Source organism: Balaenoptera musculus, chromosome X (assembly GCF_009873245.2).
Source record: "Balaenoptera musculus isolate JJ_BM4_2016_0621 chromosome X, mBalMus1.pri.v3, whole genome shotgun sequence".
NCBI classification, from domain to species: Eukaryota; Metazoa; Chordata; class Mammalia; order Artiodactyla; family Balaenopteridae; genus Balaenoptera; species Balaenoptera musculus.
In genome coordinates this window covers 42,673,479-42,690,139 of record NC_045806.1, presented here as the reverse complement: position 1 = coordinate 42,690,139, position 16,661 = coordinate 42,673,479, and the positions used below count along the sequence as shown (strand labels likewise).

General features: G+C 40.1%; 2 protein-coding genes across 2 annotated transcripts; one reads left to right on the top strand and one right to left on the bottom strand.

Moving 5' to 3' along the window:
• Nucleotides 1–5,000: 5,000 nt before the first annotated feature.
• Nucleotides 5,001–9,775, bottom strand: PAGE4 (PAGE family member 4). The gene is made up of 5 exons (XM_036840553.1): nucleotides 9,696–9,775; nucleotides 8,441–8,526; nucleotides 7,850–7,955; nucleotides 6,264–6,374; nucleotides 5,001–5,111 (listed from the first exon to the last, which is right to left on the bottom strand). Exons 2-5 carry the CDS (start codon nucleotides 8,516–8,518, stop codon nucleotides 5,095–5,097), a joined length of 312 nt encoding a protein of 103 aa, XP_036696448.1. The 5' UTR covers nucleotides 8,519–8,526; nucleotides 9,696–9,775; the 3' UTR covers nucleotides 5,001–5,094.
• A 3,560-nt stretch (nucleotides 9,776–13,335) lies between these two features.
• On the top strand, nucleotides 13,336–13,959 carry LOC118888280 (THO complex subunit 7 homolog). The gene has a single exon (XM_036839270.1). It carries the CDS (start codon nucleotides 13,336–13,338, stop codon nucleotides 13,957–13,959), a length of 624 nt encoding a protein of 207 aa, XP_036695165.1.
• Nucleotides 13,960–16,661: the final 2,702 nt, after the last annotated feature.

The following is a 16,661-nucleotide window of genomic DNA, read 5'->3' as shown; positions in this document are numbered from 1 at the left end:
AATATAAAAACTTTACCATCAATTTTTATCATGAAATGTATTGATACATGGCAAGTGTAAATGAGAGCACTCCATAATCTTTCTGAGCCTCAGAGCCTCTAAGGATCTTAATGTGACCCTGGCAGAATGTCTTCAGGCCTGGCTGTACCCTGGCCAAGGAGGGGAATCAAATGAGAGCTCCTGCTTCCCCTGATAGGGGTTCATGTGCACCTCAGAACACAAGATGGCTGCAAAGTAAGTGACCACAAGCTTCTCTCCGAAAATATTTTAAATTTAATAAAAGATCTTTACTACTTTAGAAAAGCAAATATAATCATGGTCAAAATTCAAAAATCATAACAGGGTATAAAGGAAAAAGTAGAAGTCCTCCTGTCTGCTTTCTAATCTTACCCATTCCTCTACTCAGAGAAATTTACATAGCCTTCATGTTGCTGTGGAAAGGTGTCCTGTTCCTATCCCTCCCCTATGGCCTTATCCTTCCATCCTCTACTGGACCATTCTCACCAGCACACAAACATGCCTTAATATCACTCTACCAAAAAATAAACCCCCCTTGACCTTGTGCCAGCCTCCCAGCTAAACTTCCATTTCCTTCTTCTTTACCATCAAAGCTCCTCAAAATACATTTCTATAACATCAACAAAACCAAAAGACAACCTACTGAATGGGAGAAAATATTTGCAAATGATATGACTGATAAGGAATTAATATCCAAAATATATAAACAGCTCATACAACTCAACATCAAAAAAAGAAATAACCCAATTAAAAAATGAGCAGAAGATCTAAATAGACATTTCTCCAAAGGAGACCTACAGATTTGTAACAGGCGCATGAAAAGATGCTCAACATCACTAATTATTAGAGAAATGCAAATCAAAACAATGAGCTATTAACTCACACCTATCAGAATGACTATCATCAAAAAGACCACAAATAACAAATGTTGGCAAGGATGTGGAGAAAAAGGAACCCTCTTTCACTGTTGGTGAGAATGTAAATTGGTGCAGCCATTACGGAAAACAGTATGGAGGTTCCTCAAAAAACTAAAAACAGACCTACCATATGATCCAGCAATCCTACTCTTGGGTATTTAACAGAGAAAAATGAAAACACTAATTAGAAAAGACACATGCACCCCAATGTTTATAGTAGTATTATTTACAATAGCTAAGATACAGAAGCAAACTAAGTGTCCATCAACAGATGAATGGATAAAGAAGATGTGGTATATAATTACAATGGAATATTACTCAGCCATAAAAAAGAACGAAATAATGTCATTTGCAGCAACATGGATGGACTTGGAGGGTATTCTTCTTAGTGAAATAAGTCAGACAGAGAAAGACAAATGCTGTATGATATCACTTATAGTTGGAATCTAAAAAATACAACAAACTAGTGAATATAACAAAACAGAAACAGACTCACAGACACAGAGAACTAATGGTTACCAGTGGGAGAGGGAAGTGGGAAGGGGCAAGATAGGGGTAGGAGATTAAAAGGTGCCGATTACTATGGATAAGATAAATAAGCTACAAGGATATATTGTACAGCACAGGGAATATAGCCAATATTTTATAATAACTATAAACAGAGTTCAACCTTTAAAAATCGTCAATCACTATGTTGTACACCTCAAACTTACATTGTACATCAACTGTACCTCAATAAAAAATACATTTCTATGATGACTATCTCCACTTGCTCACCTCCCATTCTCACTTAATCCTCTTCAGTCAGGCTTTTCTCTCTATAACTCCCACTAAAATGGCTCTTATCAAGGTCTCTGGTGATATGTCTTGCCAAACCATAAATTTCCTTACACCTTTATTGCATGACCTCTCGCCAGCATTTCAAATTGTTGACCATTAATTATTCCCTTAAACACTTTATTTCCTTTAGATTTTGATACCTCACCTAGTTTCTTCCTACCTCTCTGGCGGTCCTTTTTCTCAATCCTTTTCTTTGTAGGTTCTACCTTTTGTAGAGTGCTCCAAGGCCCTGCCCGTGGCTCTATTCTCTCTATGTAATCTCTCCCTAGGTGAGTTCCTGTGGACTCATGGCTTCAAATGCTATCTATAACCTTAATGAATTTCAAAGTTACTAAATTCATTATATCCAAATGCCTACTGACAACAGGACAACAAGACAATAGGCAATAAGAGCAGATGATACGTCTCCTCACCTTGCTAGCCTAGCCAGTCTACATAAAGACGAGTAGAAGTTTGAAAAGTCCTTAAACAGGGATTTGTTGAAATAAAATACCTAAATTGTGAGTTGTCAACTTAGTGAGGGCTGACGTGAAATGAATCCTCTCTACACTAAGTTGGAGGGAGGGTAAATTACCCTCCCTATTTGAAACCAAATGAATTGGGATCCAAGAGATACACTGAAAGACATTTGAAATATATTTAAAAGGGAAGGCTGGCATCCCACCAGCTGTATGCTCACTGCGTTGTAGAAAATCAGAAACCCATTCTAGTGCTGCAACCAGAATGAGATGTGATGACCAAGTTTTTAGAGCTTGAAGTATATCCCCTGGAAACAGGAACCTGCTTTTGGCCTAGAGAAGTTTCAGAGAGAAAGGCTTGTAGAGCTGCCAGTGACAGCTGGGAGAAAAGAAACCACAGCCTAGGAACATGCTCTACTACCACTATGTGGGTATGGCAAGAATGAACTAGTTTCCTATAGGCCAAGTGGAGGCTGAGGAAAGCAGCAAGACCTGAGCCATTGCCCAAGGGTTCCTTGCCTTCTCAGGGTAAGGGGACCATAGCACTAAAATCTTGTGAGGTGTAGGTGCAGGATAGGAACATGAAGTTAGGCAGAGTACACCACTCACATTCAACAACTGAATACACATTCTTTTCAAGCACGTATGGAATTTTTTACAAAAATTGACCATATGCTGGGTCATAAAACACATCTCAACAAATTCCGAAGAACTGAAATACGGTGTATATCCTCTCACACATAATTGCACTGAAAGGAGTATGTATTGAATATGTTGTTGAATACAGTTTTATATATTTCCATTAGCTAAAATTTGTTAATTATGACGTACAAATCTTACATATCCTTACTGATATCGCCTTGTGGTTTTGCCAATTTTTCCATCACATTTTGAAGCCATGCTATTAGGGTCATATTTAAAACTGTTAAATCTTCCTGATAAATTCAATTTTTCTATATGAGGTGTCCCTTATTTCTAGAAATGCCTATTTATCTCAAAGCCTATTTTTAGGTATTCTGTGTAGAATATCATGTGCCCATCCTTTTATTTTCAACTTTTCTGAATTCTTATGTTTTAGCTGTATCTCTTCTAAACAGTTATATCAGTTATTTGTGCTGCATAACAAAAAGTTAGAAAGTGCTCAATGTTTAAAAGTTAAGAAATACACTTAGAAGTAATCCAAAGTCCAAAGAAATCAGAATGAAAATTAGAACATACTTTGAGTTGAGTAACAAAAATACTACATATCAAAACTTGTGAGATGAAGCTAAAGCCCTATTTAGAGAGAATATTATAATTTTAAAGTATATCTTTAAAAGGCTGAAAATTAATGAGCCAAACATCTTAAGGAGTTAGAAAAAGAACAGCAGATTAAATAGAGAAAGAAGAAAACAAATAATAAAGGTGAGAAATGAAACAGAATAGGGTCAGCATAGCTAAAAATTGGTTTTATTTTGAAAAGACTAGAAAAAAAATCAGTAAACCTCTGGGGAGGCTGATTTAAAATGCAAGAGAGAAGGCACGATTTATCAGTACTAAGAATGAAAATGGCAGTATCGTTACAGATTCTGCAGACATTAAGAGGATAATGAGAGGATATTATGGACAACTTTGTGTAATGAAAATTTAGATAACAAAGCCAAAATCCTATAAAAATAAAACTTACCCAAACTGACTGAAGAATAGAAAATAAGATATCGACTCATTAATTAAAAACTGTCCTAAAAAGAGAACTCCAGGCCCAGATGGCCTCACTGACAAATTCTATCAAACATTTAAGAAATATTTCCAATGTTAGATGAATTCTACCAGGAAATAGAAAAAGAAGCTATCTACATCAACTCACTTTATAAAGCTAGAATAACCCTTGATATCAAAACTCAATATGGAGGGACTTCCCTGGTAGTCCAGTGGTTAAGACTCTGTGCTCCCAATGCAGGGGGCCCAGGTTTGATCCCTGGTCAGGGAACTAAATACTGCATGCCACAACTAAAGATCCCACGTGCCACAACTAAGACCCGGTGCAGCCAAATAAATTAATTAATTAATTTAAAAAAGCAATATGGAGAGTACATTAAAAAATTATGGGCCAATCTAACTCATAAACAAAGATGCAAAAATCCTAAACAAAACATTAGGAAACGGAATCCAACGATACAGAAAAAGGACAATATATCATGACTCAAATTGGTTTTTTTTTCTAGGAATGCCACATTAACAGATTAATGGAGAAACATCGTAAGATCGCCTCAAGAGATGAGGAATGAGTGTTGATAAAATTCAACAAATATTCATGGTAAGTACTCTTAGCAAACTAGGAATAAAAAGGAACTTCCTTAATCTAATAGAAGATATCTAATAAAAACCTGTAGTGTACATCATAGTGAAATGTTGAAAGTTTTCCCTTTGAGGTCAGGAATATGACAAAGATGTCTACTATCATCGCTTCTATTCAACACTGTACTGAAAGGGTCCAGCCAGTGTCATAAGGTAAGGCAACAAAAGGTAAAAAGATTTAAAAGGAAGAAACAAAACTGTCATTATCTGCATACAGTATGATTGGGTATGTGGAAAATCCAAAAGACTGTAGACATAAACTGTTAGTATAAGTTTAGCAAAGTTGCCAGACACAAAATCATTATACAAAAATAAATAGCACTTCTACAGACCAGCTCTAAACATAACATGAAGAGTCTTTTGAGATACCACTTACAATAGTATCAAGTTCCTAGGAATAGACTGAACCAAAGATGTGCATGATTTCTTCCGAGAAAACTGTAAAACTTTATTGAGAGAATTTAATAAGCCAAATTATCAATATAACAACAGCATTTATGGCTTCAGCTTGTCTTCTTTTTAACTTATGACTGTCCAGCACCTAAAACATAAACATAACAGTTGTACATTACTTAGCAGAACTTTACTTAGACAATAAAAAAGGTACACAAAGGACACTACAGTTTTGGTTTTATAACATGAAACTAAAACCAGAACCCTAACAACTGCACAGGCTTCTATGCTACATGTACATTTTCAGGCATATGAGCACTAATTTTTTAAATGCATCATTCTTTTTGGTGGTATGAAGAAACATAGATTTCTCAAGCCCAGAACAAATTAAATCCTATGAGCCTATTTAAAGATAATTTAAGTAGAGAGCAAAAACTGCCAGTGATTTCAGTTAAAATAAAATCAACCTAACAAAAACTCCAAGAAGCAAAACAAGCAAGCAAACCCGGTGTTATTCAAATGCATCAACTTTAAGTATCCTTCTAATTACATATATTAGTTCAAATAATTATGTCATACTTGGAACTGTTCAAAGAGAAGACAAAGAACAGCATTCCATTTGGTTTGTCTCTTTTGTGCAAAAGTACTTCAATGATCCAGCTCAACCTTTACGTGGCCTATATATAGAAAGGTGGCATTTGTTCCATTCACACCTGTTGTCCTGGAGTAAGCAGTAGTGGCACTCCCTTTAACTCTCAAGAGTATCCCAGTTTGGATGATAAAAATTACATGGTCACACTAGTTTTAAGCCACGACCATCATATATAACATTAAAATGTGAGGAAAAATACTACCATTTCTCAGCCTGGCTCACAATTTCAAAAACAACAAACCAACCTGGAAAAGCCAAAACATACAGATCCATATTATTTTTTGGCATCTAAAAGACAGTGATTTTTGAGAAACAGTTCTGGCAAATTCAAAAACAAAACATCAATACTATTGTATTGTTTAGATATCCAGTTAGCACTGGGGTACGTTAATTTATGTACTTTAAAAAGTATTTGATCATTTGCCTTGGGTTTTAAAGGACTTCTACTCCGAAGTAATAATACTTTCATGTTTTATAATTCAACAACATGGACCTGACAATTCATTTCTTCCTGATACTGTCTTTGAATCAAGCATTTGGTGTCTGAACTACCTTTCAAATAATGTGTGTGTGCGATTTGCTATTAAAGTATAAAAATATTGTAGAAAACAACTACTCCATGACTTGCATTCTTAATAGATAACATACCTGCTTCTGGAATTTTAGCAGGCACTAGATTAGGTGGAATCTTCCCCTTCACATCAGGGTCATCTCCGTGCTCACCCCCAGTCTCTTCCAGACCCATTTCCTGGCTTGCACCTTCCAATTCAGGTTGATATAAATAGAGAGTTATTAATATAAGTGGTAAACCATAAATTAATGTTATTAAATAAAGCACTGCAGGTTAGTATTATAATAAATGTGATGCATAAGAACGCAATGAGCACTAAAGAGTTTTTTGCTAGAAAATGAAGTTGTGTTTCTCATATATTACCTCCTCTATGAAGCATGTTTTTTTCTAAAACTGCTTAAAACAAACTTAGTTGTCACGTTTGTAACCTATATACATGTCTATTATTGCACTTATTTCATCAGATCAGCTGTTTACGTGAATTTCTCTGACAAGAGAAACTCAAGATAGAAATTGTGAACTCAAGACAGAAATCATTCTCATTTGTATTTACATCCTTAGCACCTAGTACACTACCTGCCACCAAGCAGGCCTCAATAAATGAGTGAAAAAAAAGTCTTTAAAAATAGCAAGATGAGACAAACCCAAACTGAAGAACATTTTACAAAACACCTGGTTTGGACTCCAAAAGATGTCAATCTTTTGGACAAAGAAAGACAAAGAAATATTGAGGTACACTTCCAGGTGAAAGGAATCCAAAGAGAGATGACAACTAAATGCAACGGGTAGTCTTGGATTGGATCCTGGATCAGGAAAAAATAATGCTATAAAAAACATTACTAGACCAACTGACTATATATTAGATAATAATGTTTTCTCAATGTTAAATTTCCTGAATTTGATCACTGTACTGGGTTATGTAAGAGAATACCCTTGTTTTTAGGAGACACTTACTGAATTACTTAGAGAGTAAAGAGTTGTATTTGAAATTTACTCTCAAATGGTTTGGCAATAATATGTATGTTAATACCTAAAGCAAGGACACTATAAGGCAAAATACTAGCAATTGCTGAATCAAGGTAAAGAGGATACAGAAGTACACTGTGCTTTCTTATAACTTTTCTGTACTTTTAAAAACTTTTCTAAGTAAAAAGTTAAAAAGAATATGTGACAACTAAATTACGGCTCAGGAAGACAAAAATATTGAAGACTTTAACAGCAACTAGGAAAGGATTTCATTTTTTATTTCTCTGCATTATGAAAAAATTTTTAAATTACAATCTAAGAGCTAACCAGAATATATCTAGGTTTGCTCAAACTTTTGATGCAATGACTTAACCCTGAAAACAACATTCCAAAAAGATCCAGTTTAACTAGAAAACAAGTGTATAATTTTGTCTACATTTAATGTTGCTTCCTTTGATTTGCTAATTTAGAGCCTTGGCAAGGACTGTATTTTCCAAGAATGCCAAATAATTTAAAACATAGGTGGGTAAAATGCTGAAAGAGGGAAAACTTATCACAGAGAGGGACTGCAGTCAGCTGCAAACTATACCTTTCCCTTACCAAACAGGTTTCCAGCCAATTTTCAGGGAACCCTTCATACCTGTTACTAGTATAACATCATAAATGAAATACAAATTGTCTCTCCATCCCCCTTCACCTTGAGCCACAGAAGTTCCTCCTTCTTTCTCTTGTCCAGGTTCGATATCCACATTCTCAGTTGGTGGTTCCTTTTGTTGAGATTTTTTGCCACCTAGTTTTGGGGCCTTGGGAGAGGGTAGGTGCAAATAAGAAGTATTGTTATTAATACTATAACAAGAGAAGGCACAAATATACATACTACATGGACGTAACTAATCACCAATCTGAAGAGGCTTTTCCTATATCTTTATCTGTAAGTACTCTTAATAAAGTTACTCTTCCTATATAGAAAATAATCTAAGAAAGGAGTTATCTGCAAGGACCAATAATTCTGGAAACCATTTTCATCTTTTCTGGGCTGTGTGTTATTTGTTAATTAATAGGCACAACAGGGAAGTCACAGAGACGATTTCCAGGCTCATATCAATATACACATCCAGGTAATGCCAGAATGTAAGTCTACTTGCTCAATGTCTCAGTCATGAGATTCATTTTTCAACCATTCTCAGCAAGATAGCCCTTTATACAACAGATCTAAATTGGTTCAACAATTTTTTTGATTTTCTTTTATTAATTTCTGCCAAGGGAAGTAAGATATTAAAGCACTCACAACCACAGGTTCAACCGTATTGGAAGACTCTTGACCATCTCCCCTTCCTCTAGATCTTGATCTTGCTCGTCCACTCATATTTCACACTGAAAGCAGAAAACGGTGAACTGGAGAATGTAATTTAAAAAGACTATACTGGACTATTACCATGCTGACTGCAAATTCTTTTTTACATCTGGTGAGATTTCCAAAGTTAAGTCTTGAATTAATAATAACTGCCTGCTTGCCAATAACATCAAATAAGGCTGTCAGCAAACCCCTTTGTTTCTCTCACAGCCAATTTGGCAGAGAAAGGACCTTCAAGTACTTGATTGGAAAAAAAAAAAAAGGTACGACTTAAGAGATTCAGTTTCACTCCCGAACTCTCCAATATGGAGAGATTTTGTAATATACAGCCACATCCAGCTTCCCACTGCTGACTCTGGATTCTGTGCTCTGTCTGCAGTTCCAGGGCCTCCAGGACCCAGATACCGCAAATAACGCCGCCATGACTCGTTCTACCTTCATCTGACCCCCCTGACCTCCACCGCCCACCGCCCTCCCTTTCCTGCCACCAGGACGAGAGCTATGGTGGCCGTGACACCTGTGGCGAGAAGGACGACGACCTCAAGGACCCTCCTCCTCAGAGGCCATAGATCGCACCGCCTGACCCTCCCGAAGCCCGCTGGCTCCCCCTCACACGCACGCACACTTAAACTCCAGGCAGGACAGATCTGTGGACCTACCTGCTGAGTTTCACCAGGCAGAAAGAACCGAGCTGTTAAGACGCAACCTTCACAGCTACGCACGCACGCAAACTCCGTCGCACACGCCGCACAAGGGCCGACGGGAAGGCGCGCAGCCCTGGGCATGCGCACTGCGTCTCGCGTGTGCCGCATGGGCTGGTTTCCCCGCTCCCCCTCCCCAACCACGGAGTCCCGGATGTGTGGTCTGTCTGCAGTTCTGGTGCCTCCAAGGCTCAGATACCTCAAGTAATGGCCCCAAGCCTCGCTCTACTTTCAACTGCCCCTCTCCCCTCTGTGGCCCACTGTTCTCCCTTGCTCCGCCCCACCGCAAAGGGCCATAGCCACGATGCCTGTAGAGAGAAAGACGACGACCTCAAGGACCTTCCTCCCGGGAGGCCAAGTATCGCGCTGCACCCACCCACCCGAATCCCGCTGGCTCACACTCATTAACATCTATTCACACTTACACCAGCTGTGACACAGCTGAGAGCCTGGTGGAGAATCAGAAAGGGAATGAAAATGCTACCTACCTTTCGTTGCCACTTAAACGCGACTTCTGCGGAGTCGTCTCCACCTGCCAAGCCCAAGCCTCGGAGGTAAGCAGGGTAACTCCCACACGCAGACGCAGTAATGTGTGTGTCACGTGGGCTGTGGTTGCAGCCCTCTCTGACCAGGTAGAGGCTCCGCCCTGCCTGGAAGAGAGTGTTGCTTCCCAGTCCCAAAAGAGACTTTGTCTTTCCTTTCTCCACGCCAAAAATCTTTCATTTCTTCTGTGTCTAGAATGTTCCCAGCCCTGATTGAACTCTCCAAATTCTTCTCTCAGTGAGGCTGCTGCAGTGGCTCTCATGAGAGTCTTTAGTCTCCCCAGAGATGAGTGAAAGCTTTTAGGGTCTGAAAGAGTACAAAGGCATTTTTAAGCACGGGAGGGATCCAGGAAATGTAAAGAAAAGGATTAATAAATCCAAATACATAAGCCTTAAAACATCCTGTGACCCAACATTTCTACTTCTAGAACTTTATGTTAAGGTAACTATATTGGATGTGAACAAAGATTTAGATACATGGGACTTCCAAAGCAGCTTAATTTATAAAAGCATGGTCACGGACTGGCTATAGAAGTAAACCGAGGCACATTTGAAATATGGCTGCCCATCAAAACGAATGCTGAATGTTTGCTGTCATAGTGGTGCTGCTCACATTGTTACTAACTAGAAACAGCCGGTTATGGAGCATTGCGTATGTGCAGCATGATCCCAGAGGAAGTGGGAGGCTTTGGAGAAGTTCACCAGCACTACCACACCACCAACCCTCCTCTCAGATAGTAAATATGCCTTGTTTTCCTGAAGTCAGGAGCTTCCAGGGCTCCAAAGACATCTGGTTTTCCAAGGGTAACCCAGCAGATAAAATGCAGCCCTCGGGGTTGTAGGTCTTCTGCACCTGGTGCATCTCAAAGGGTTTCGACATCACCTAGGTGGTGTGGTCCTCTGCTGTCCGGGAAGGGGTGGGGGGAGGGGAGGGGGAGGACAGCAGCCCACTGCTCCTGCTTTGGGCGAACAAAGGTAGGTGGGTACCTGCAGGACAGGAAGGAGTTTGCCCAGCCTTTCCCTCCCCCTCCCCCCCCCCCCCCAAAAAAACCCTTTTCTGTACTTGCATGTCCAGGACAGTTCCCAGGCCCTGCAGGTTACCTTTAGAGAAGCACATATTCTTTGAGAGTTCGAAAGATCCCTGTGGCAAAAATAGAATTGCCACATCCCTCCCTTCCTCCCTCCCTCCTCCCCATCCTCTCATACAGACAAGCTATAGAGGTAGAGCCAAGTAAAAATATATAATTCTTCCTTGATCTCACCAGTCAGGGATAACCAGTTTTAATATCTAATCAGGAGCTACTTCTACAACTCAGATTCTTATGTGGATGAAATAAAGATTTATGGAGAAGGACTGAGTTCACATTGTCTTTAATTAGCATAAACTGTGGGTGCTAACCTCAGTCTGTTTCTCCTCATACAAAGCACTTTCATTGGCTCTTAGTCATTTCTTCTAACCTCCTTGAAAGGCTATCTGCAGCCCAGCTCCCTGACCTTGGGGCTTTGTCTATATGCAGCAGCTGTGTTCTCTGAGTAGGATCAAGTTTCTCCAGGACACTGCGAAGAAGTTAGAGGGAAGATGGGGTCCTTTCAGTCTGAACTGAAGAGGAAACCCTGACTTGCCCAGTGCCGCAAGCCTTCCTGGGTAACCTCATCCTCAGGTAGTATTAGTGCAGAGCACGCTCTCTCACCAAGGACAATTGGGTACTCCCAAGCCCTTGTTTGTATCATTGTGATGATTGTAGATATCATTTCATTTTATGACACAAGTGATACCTGCTCCTTACAAATAATTCAGTCATGAAGAATTGGCCAGTGTCACTGTCTTTGTCATTATTTAAATCCCAGTATAAGTTCACCCAACTCTGGGTAGAATTAACGCTTGGCAATAATGGTGTTGCTAGGTCCCCTGAGGGGGGCCACAAGGCATCCCCTCCTGTCCCTCCACGCTCCCCTTCCTCACGTTAGCAGAAAAAAAAAAGGATGTACCTTTTGTACATCCATTTGCCACAGAGATGATTATCGAGTGGGAACTGGCAGCTGTGCCCAGTGTGAAGTGGAGCAGGTGTCAAGGTCAAAGGCCCAGGTGGTGCATGGGCCAAAGGTGAGCTCTGTGCAGACTGTTCAGAAACCCAATGGGAGAAATATGGGAAATGCTACCTGGGCCAGCTGTGAACAGGACGCACAGACACAAGGCTATGATAAAGCTGTGGTGAGGTGGCAGCTGTGGCTGTGCGGTGGGTGGGATGATGACCCGGCCCATTTCCAATACCTGGAGGAAGGAAAGATTCAGGGTTACATGCTGACCACAGGTGTGTGCTCCAGAGGGAGATGATGGTGGTCGGGAGTACTCTGGCCTTCTGGCCTCGGGTACCAGCCCTGTGGATCTGGGGATGGGCCAGACCTGGGAGAGTTACTACCCGCAACCATCACCCTCACCTGAAGTTGGGAGAAATCCCAACAGCCAGCCTTGTAGAGAGAGAGCAGTAGAGGGTGCATGAGGGGTGTCTTTGTTGAGCCCCAACAGCTTGTGCAACCCGTCCCCACCCCATTAGATGGTGGGGAGGAAGCAGGTTTAGAGGTTCGTGAGAAACTCCTAATACTCTCAGTGTCTCTCAGTTAGTAATGCACTAAGCACCCTTTCCCAGCAATCTGCCTCTTGGAACTCATCCTAAAGGTATATTCATCCAAGTAGACTGCAGTAAATACACAACAGTTGCAAAAGTGAAAACTCAAAAGTGCCTGTGTGTTCAGCAATGTACTTGCTCATATGAATTACAGTAAAACTAGACCATGGAAGTTTTGCAGCCCATGAAGAATTAGATAAATTAACATGTATTGATATAGAATATCTGTTAATTAAAGTTAAGTAGTACAAAAAAGGCTGTAGAACACTCTAGTGTGATTCTATGGTTTTAAGCAGACACGTGACTATGTGTATGTATTTATGTTCATTTGTTCATGGTCTTTTTAATATTGTAAGTAAAATTGGAATGAACATCTTACACTTGTGCTGTGGCATGCTTTTCTCATACTTTCTTAGGATGTATTCCTGGAAATTAAATTGCTAGGTGAAAGGAAAGTGGGCGTTTAAACGTTTTTAATGTGTATTGCTAGATGACTCAAAGAAGTGAGAAACCATTTTACACTCCAGCTTGCGTACAAGAAGTCCTGTTTTCTTCCAACCTTGCAATTGTTGGGTATAACATTAGTTCTTTTTCTGCTATTCTGATGGACACTAGTATCTGAATTTGCATTATTATAAATAATAAGCTTTAACATTATTATTCAAGTAATTCATGCTCATAGTAAAAATAAAAAGTAAAATTGGAAAGAGAATTAAGAATCAATCTTATGGCCCCACACGCGCCGGCCGCGGCCGCCCCCGGGGAGTTCGCGGAGCGCGCGGAGCGCAGGTCCCGCGGCGGCGGCGTTGGCGGCGGCGGCGGCGCGGGCGGCCGCGGGCGCCGCCGCCTCCTCCTCCATGGCTGTTTACCCGGCTGCATTGTGGGAGTTTGACCTCCGCCGCCGCCAACCGCCGCCGCCAACCGCCGCCGCCGCCGCCGCCGCCGCCGCCTCGCACGCCATGGAAGCCCTGACTGACTACGAACTCATACGGAAGCGTCTCCTAATTGATGGAGATGGCGCTGGAGATGATCAGAGAATTAATCTACTAGTGAGACGTTTCACTAAATGGTGCAACTCTGGATCCCAGGAAGAGGGATACAGCCAGTACCAACGTATGCTGAGCACACTGTACCAATGTGAATTTTCAATGGGCAAAACTTCGCGGATGTATGATATGAATCTCAGAGAAGTGGAAAATTATGAAAAAATGTACAAAGAGATAGAATGTAGCATTACTGGAGCACATGAAAAAATTGCTGAGTGCAAACAGCAAATTCTTCAAGCAAGACAAATACGAAAAAATCGCGAAGAATATGATGCATTGGCAAAAGTGATCCAGCGTCATCCAGACAGGCATGAGACATTAAAGGAACTAGAGGCTCTGGGAAAAGAACTAGAGCGTCTTTCACATATTAAAGAAAGTGTTGAAGATAAGCTAGAATTGAGAAGGAAACAGTTTCATGTTCTTCATTGTACCATCCATGAACTTCAGCAAACACTGGAAAATGATGAAAAGCTCCCAGAGGTAGAAGAAGCTCAAGAAACAAGCATGGAAACTGATCCTAAACCACAGACCAACTAATCACTCACCATTCCCAAAAATATTGAAGTAGCAACATGATCTTAGTGTGTTCAGAATTTGTTGTGCTCTTGAGACATTTAAAGTTTTGGCGGTGAACTACGTTGCTTTTAAATTTTAATGCACAGTTCATTCATATTTCTTCACACAAAGGCAGATGACTTCATTATATATTTGTTTTTATTGAAATGCCTTTTTTATACTTAAAAGATAGGAAGCAACATCCAAAAATGTTTAATAAAATATTTTCAAGCGAGATATGTTAGTGCTCATTGGTATTCTAGGTAGTTTTTAACTGGTAACATTGATTTGCTCACAAAATAAGTGGAAGATAGTGAGAAGGTGGCATTTCTAGGATGTACCTGAGAAAATTAGTCAATTTCTGGAAATCGTTACCACTTTTGAAAATGAAGTCCACTACCTACCTGAAGTCCAATGAGGGCTGTGAACTTATGAAATTATGTACAAAATGTTTGTGGTGTATGCTTATTGTGGGAGAGGTTCCATGATATTAAGAATCACTGATATCAGAGGTAATTACAAGATGCAAAGTAAATCAATATGCATTAAAAAAAATAGAATCAATCTTATAACTCGAGCATCCATTCAAAACCTCTCTGCCATTTTAGTGCATATAGTTACATATATATGTCTCACACATTCATTCTAGATTATCATCCATGCTGCAGCAAACATCCTCATGTATCATTCCCTACCCACTTCCTTAATTATTTCTTTAGGAAAAATAATCATACATAAACGAAAAGAGGCTTGAGAGTATTTCCAACTTGTCCAACATCACACCCTCGGCAAGGTATTCCAGGCATTAAACCTGTGTCTTTTTGCTCCCATTGCCTTTGCTTGTTTCTTTACATCACTGACTGCTGGTTCCCTTTAATTCCTTAACTCAAGGAAAAGCTTAGCAACCCCATGACCACCATCCATGAGAGGTGATGTGGTGTAAGTACCCACGTGTGCGAGATGTAGCAGTCCCTGAAGGAACATAATGAGCTAAGTCATGGAACCTGGCAGGCCCTGACATGCTTGGCAACTGCAGAGGTCACTGAGGCTGGAGACTCAGGCTGCAGGTGAAAGGAGGATCTTTTCTTTGGTGTTCCTGACCAACAGCAGACCACAATGAGTGCACAAGTAGATTGTGAATATAAATATTCTGTGAGGTAATTTTTCTAAATCACTGCCTGGTAAACATGAAGGAAGTTTACATGATTGCAAAGGAACATTCATGTAAATCTCATTGATAAAGTATATGATTTTAAACTTTGACTCCAACAATCTGAAAACTCCTTCAGATACTACACATGGACATTTAGTTGTTGCACACACACTCACATGTATTCAGATAGCTATTACTTAGTGGTGGCATATCTGGGCAATTCACCTGAAGTGGTGGAGGGGAAGGAAGGTTCTTGACAGCTCCATCACCCGAAGGAGTTGCCCCTTTTCCTCCCTCCTCCTTATCCAGAAGCCTCCAAGTTTGCCTTTCTATGCCAACTGATCCCAAAATTTTAATTGTGCTTTCAGTCTTTATTGATGGTGTTCAGGCTTCTCACCTGGCCTAGAAAGCTCATCTGCCTTTGGACTTCTCTCTCAGGTGAGTTTACTCTTAGGCACGTATCCCCCAGTAGTCAGGCAATTAATCGGTAAGGGTACCGTGGTCATGCTGGCCTTTGCTGGCTCTTATGCCCCTGCCTGTATGCCTTTGCCAAAAATCAGTTGTCCGTATATTTGTGGGTTTATTTCTGGACCCTCTGTTCCATTGATCTATTTGTCTGTCTTTATGCCAATACTACACTATTGTGATATAGTTTTATAATAATTCTTGAAATCTTGTTTTGTCTAATCTAGGTCCTTTGCATATCCATATAAATTTTAGAATCAGCTTGTCAATTTCTACAAAAAAAGAAAAGAAAGAACTGCTGGGATTTTGATTAAGAGTACATTAAATTTATAGATCAATTTGGGAAGAATTGCCACATTAACAATTTGGAATCTTCAGACCGATGAACAAGATATAATCTCTCCATTAACTTAGGTCTTAATTTTTTTTTATTAATTAATTAATTTATTTATTTTTGGCTGCACTGGGTCTTCATTTCTGCGTGCGGGCTTTTCTCTAGTTGCGGCGAGCAGGGGCTACTCTTTGTTACCGTGCGTGGGCTTCTCATTTCAGTGGCTTCTCTTGTTGTGGAGCACGGGCTCTAATGCACGTGGGCTTCAGTAGTTGTGGCACGTGGGCTCAGTAGTTGTGGCTCGCGGGCTCTAGAGCACAGGCTCAGTAGTTGTGGCGCACAGGCTTAGTTGCTCCGCAGCATGTGGGATTTTCCTGGACCAGGGCTCAAACCCATGTACCCTGCATTGGCAGGCAGATTCTTAACCACTGCACCACCAGGGAAGTCCGACTTAGGTCTTAATTTCTCTCAGCAATATATTGTAGTTTTCAGTATACAGATCTTTCACTTCTTTTGTCAGATTTACTCCTATGTATTTCATGTTTTATGCTCTTATAAATTGGTTTTTATTTCAATTTTGATTATTGTTAGTATATAGAAATACAACTGATTTCTTTACATTGAGCTTGTTTCCTGTAACTTCGCTAGACTCACTTGTTGGTTTTAGTAGCTTTTAATTAGATTTAATCACACTTTCTATGAAAATGATCATGTCATCTGTGGATAGACAGTTTT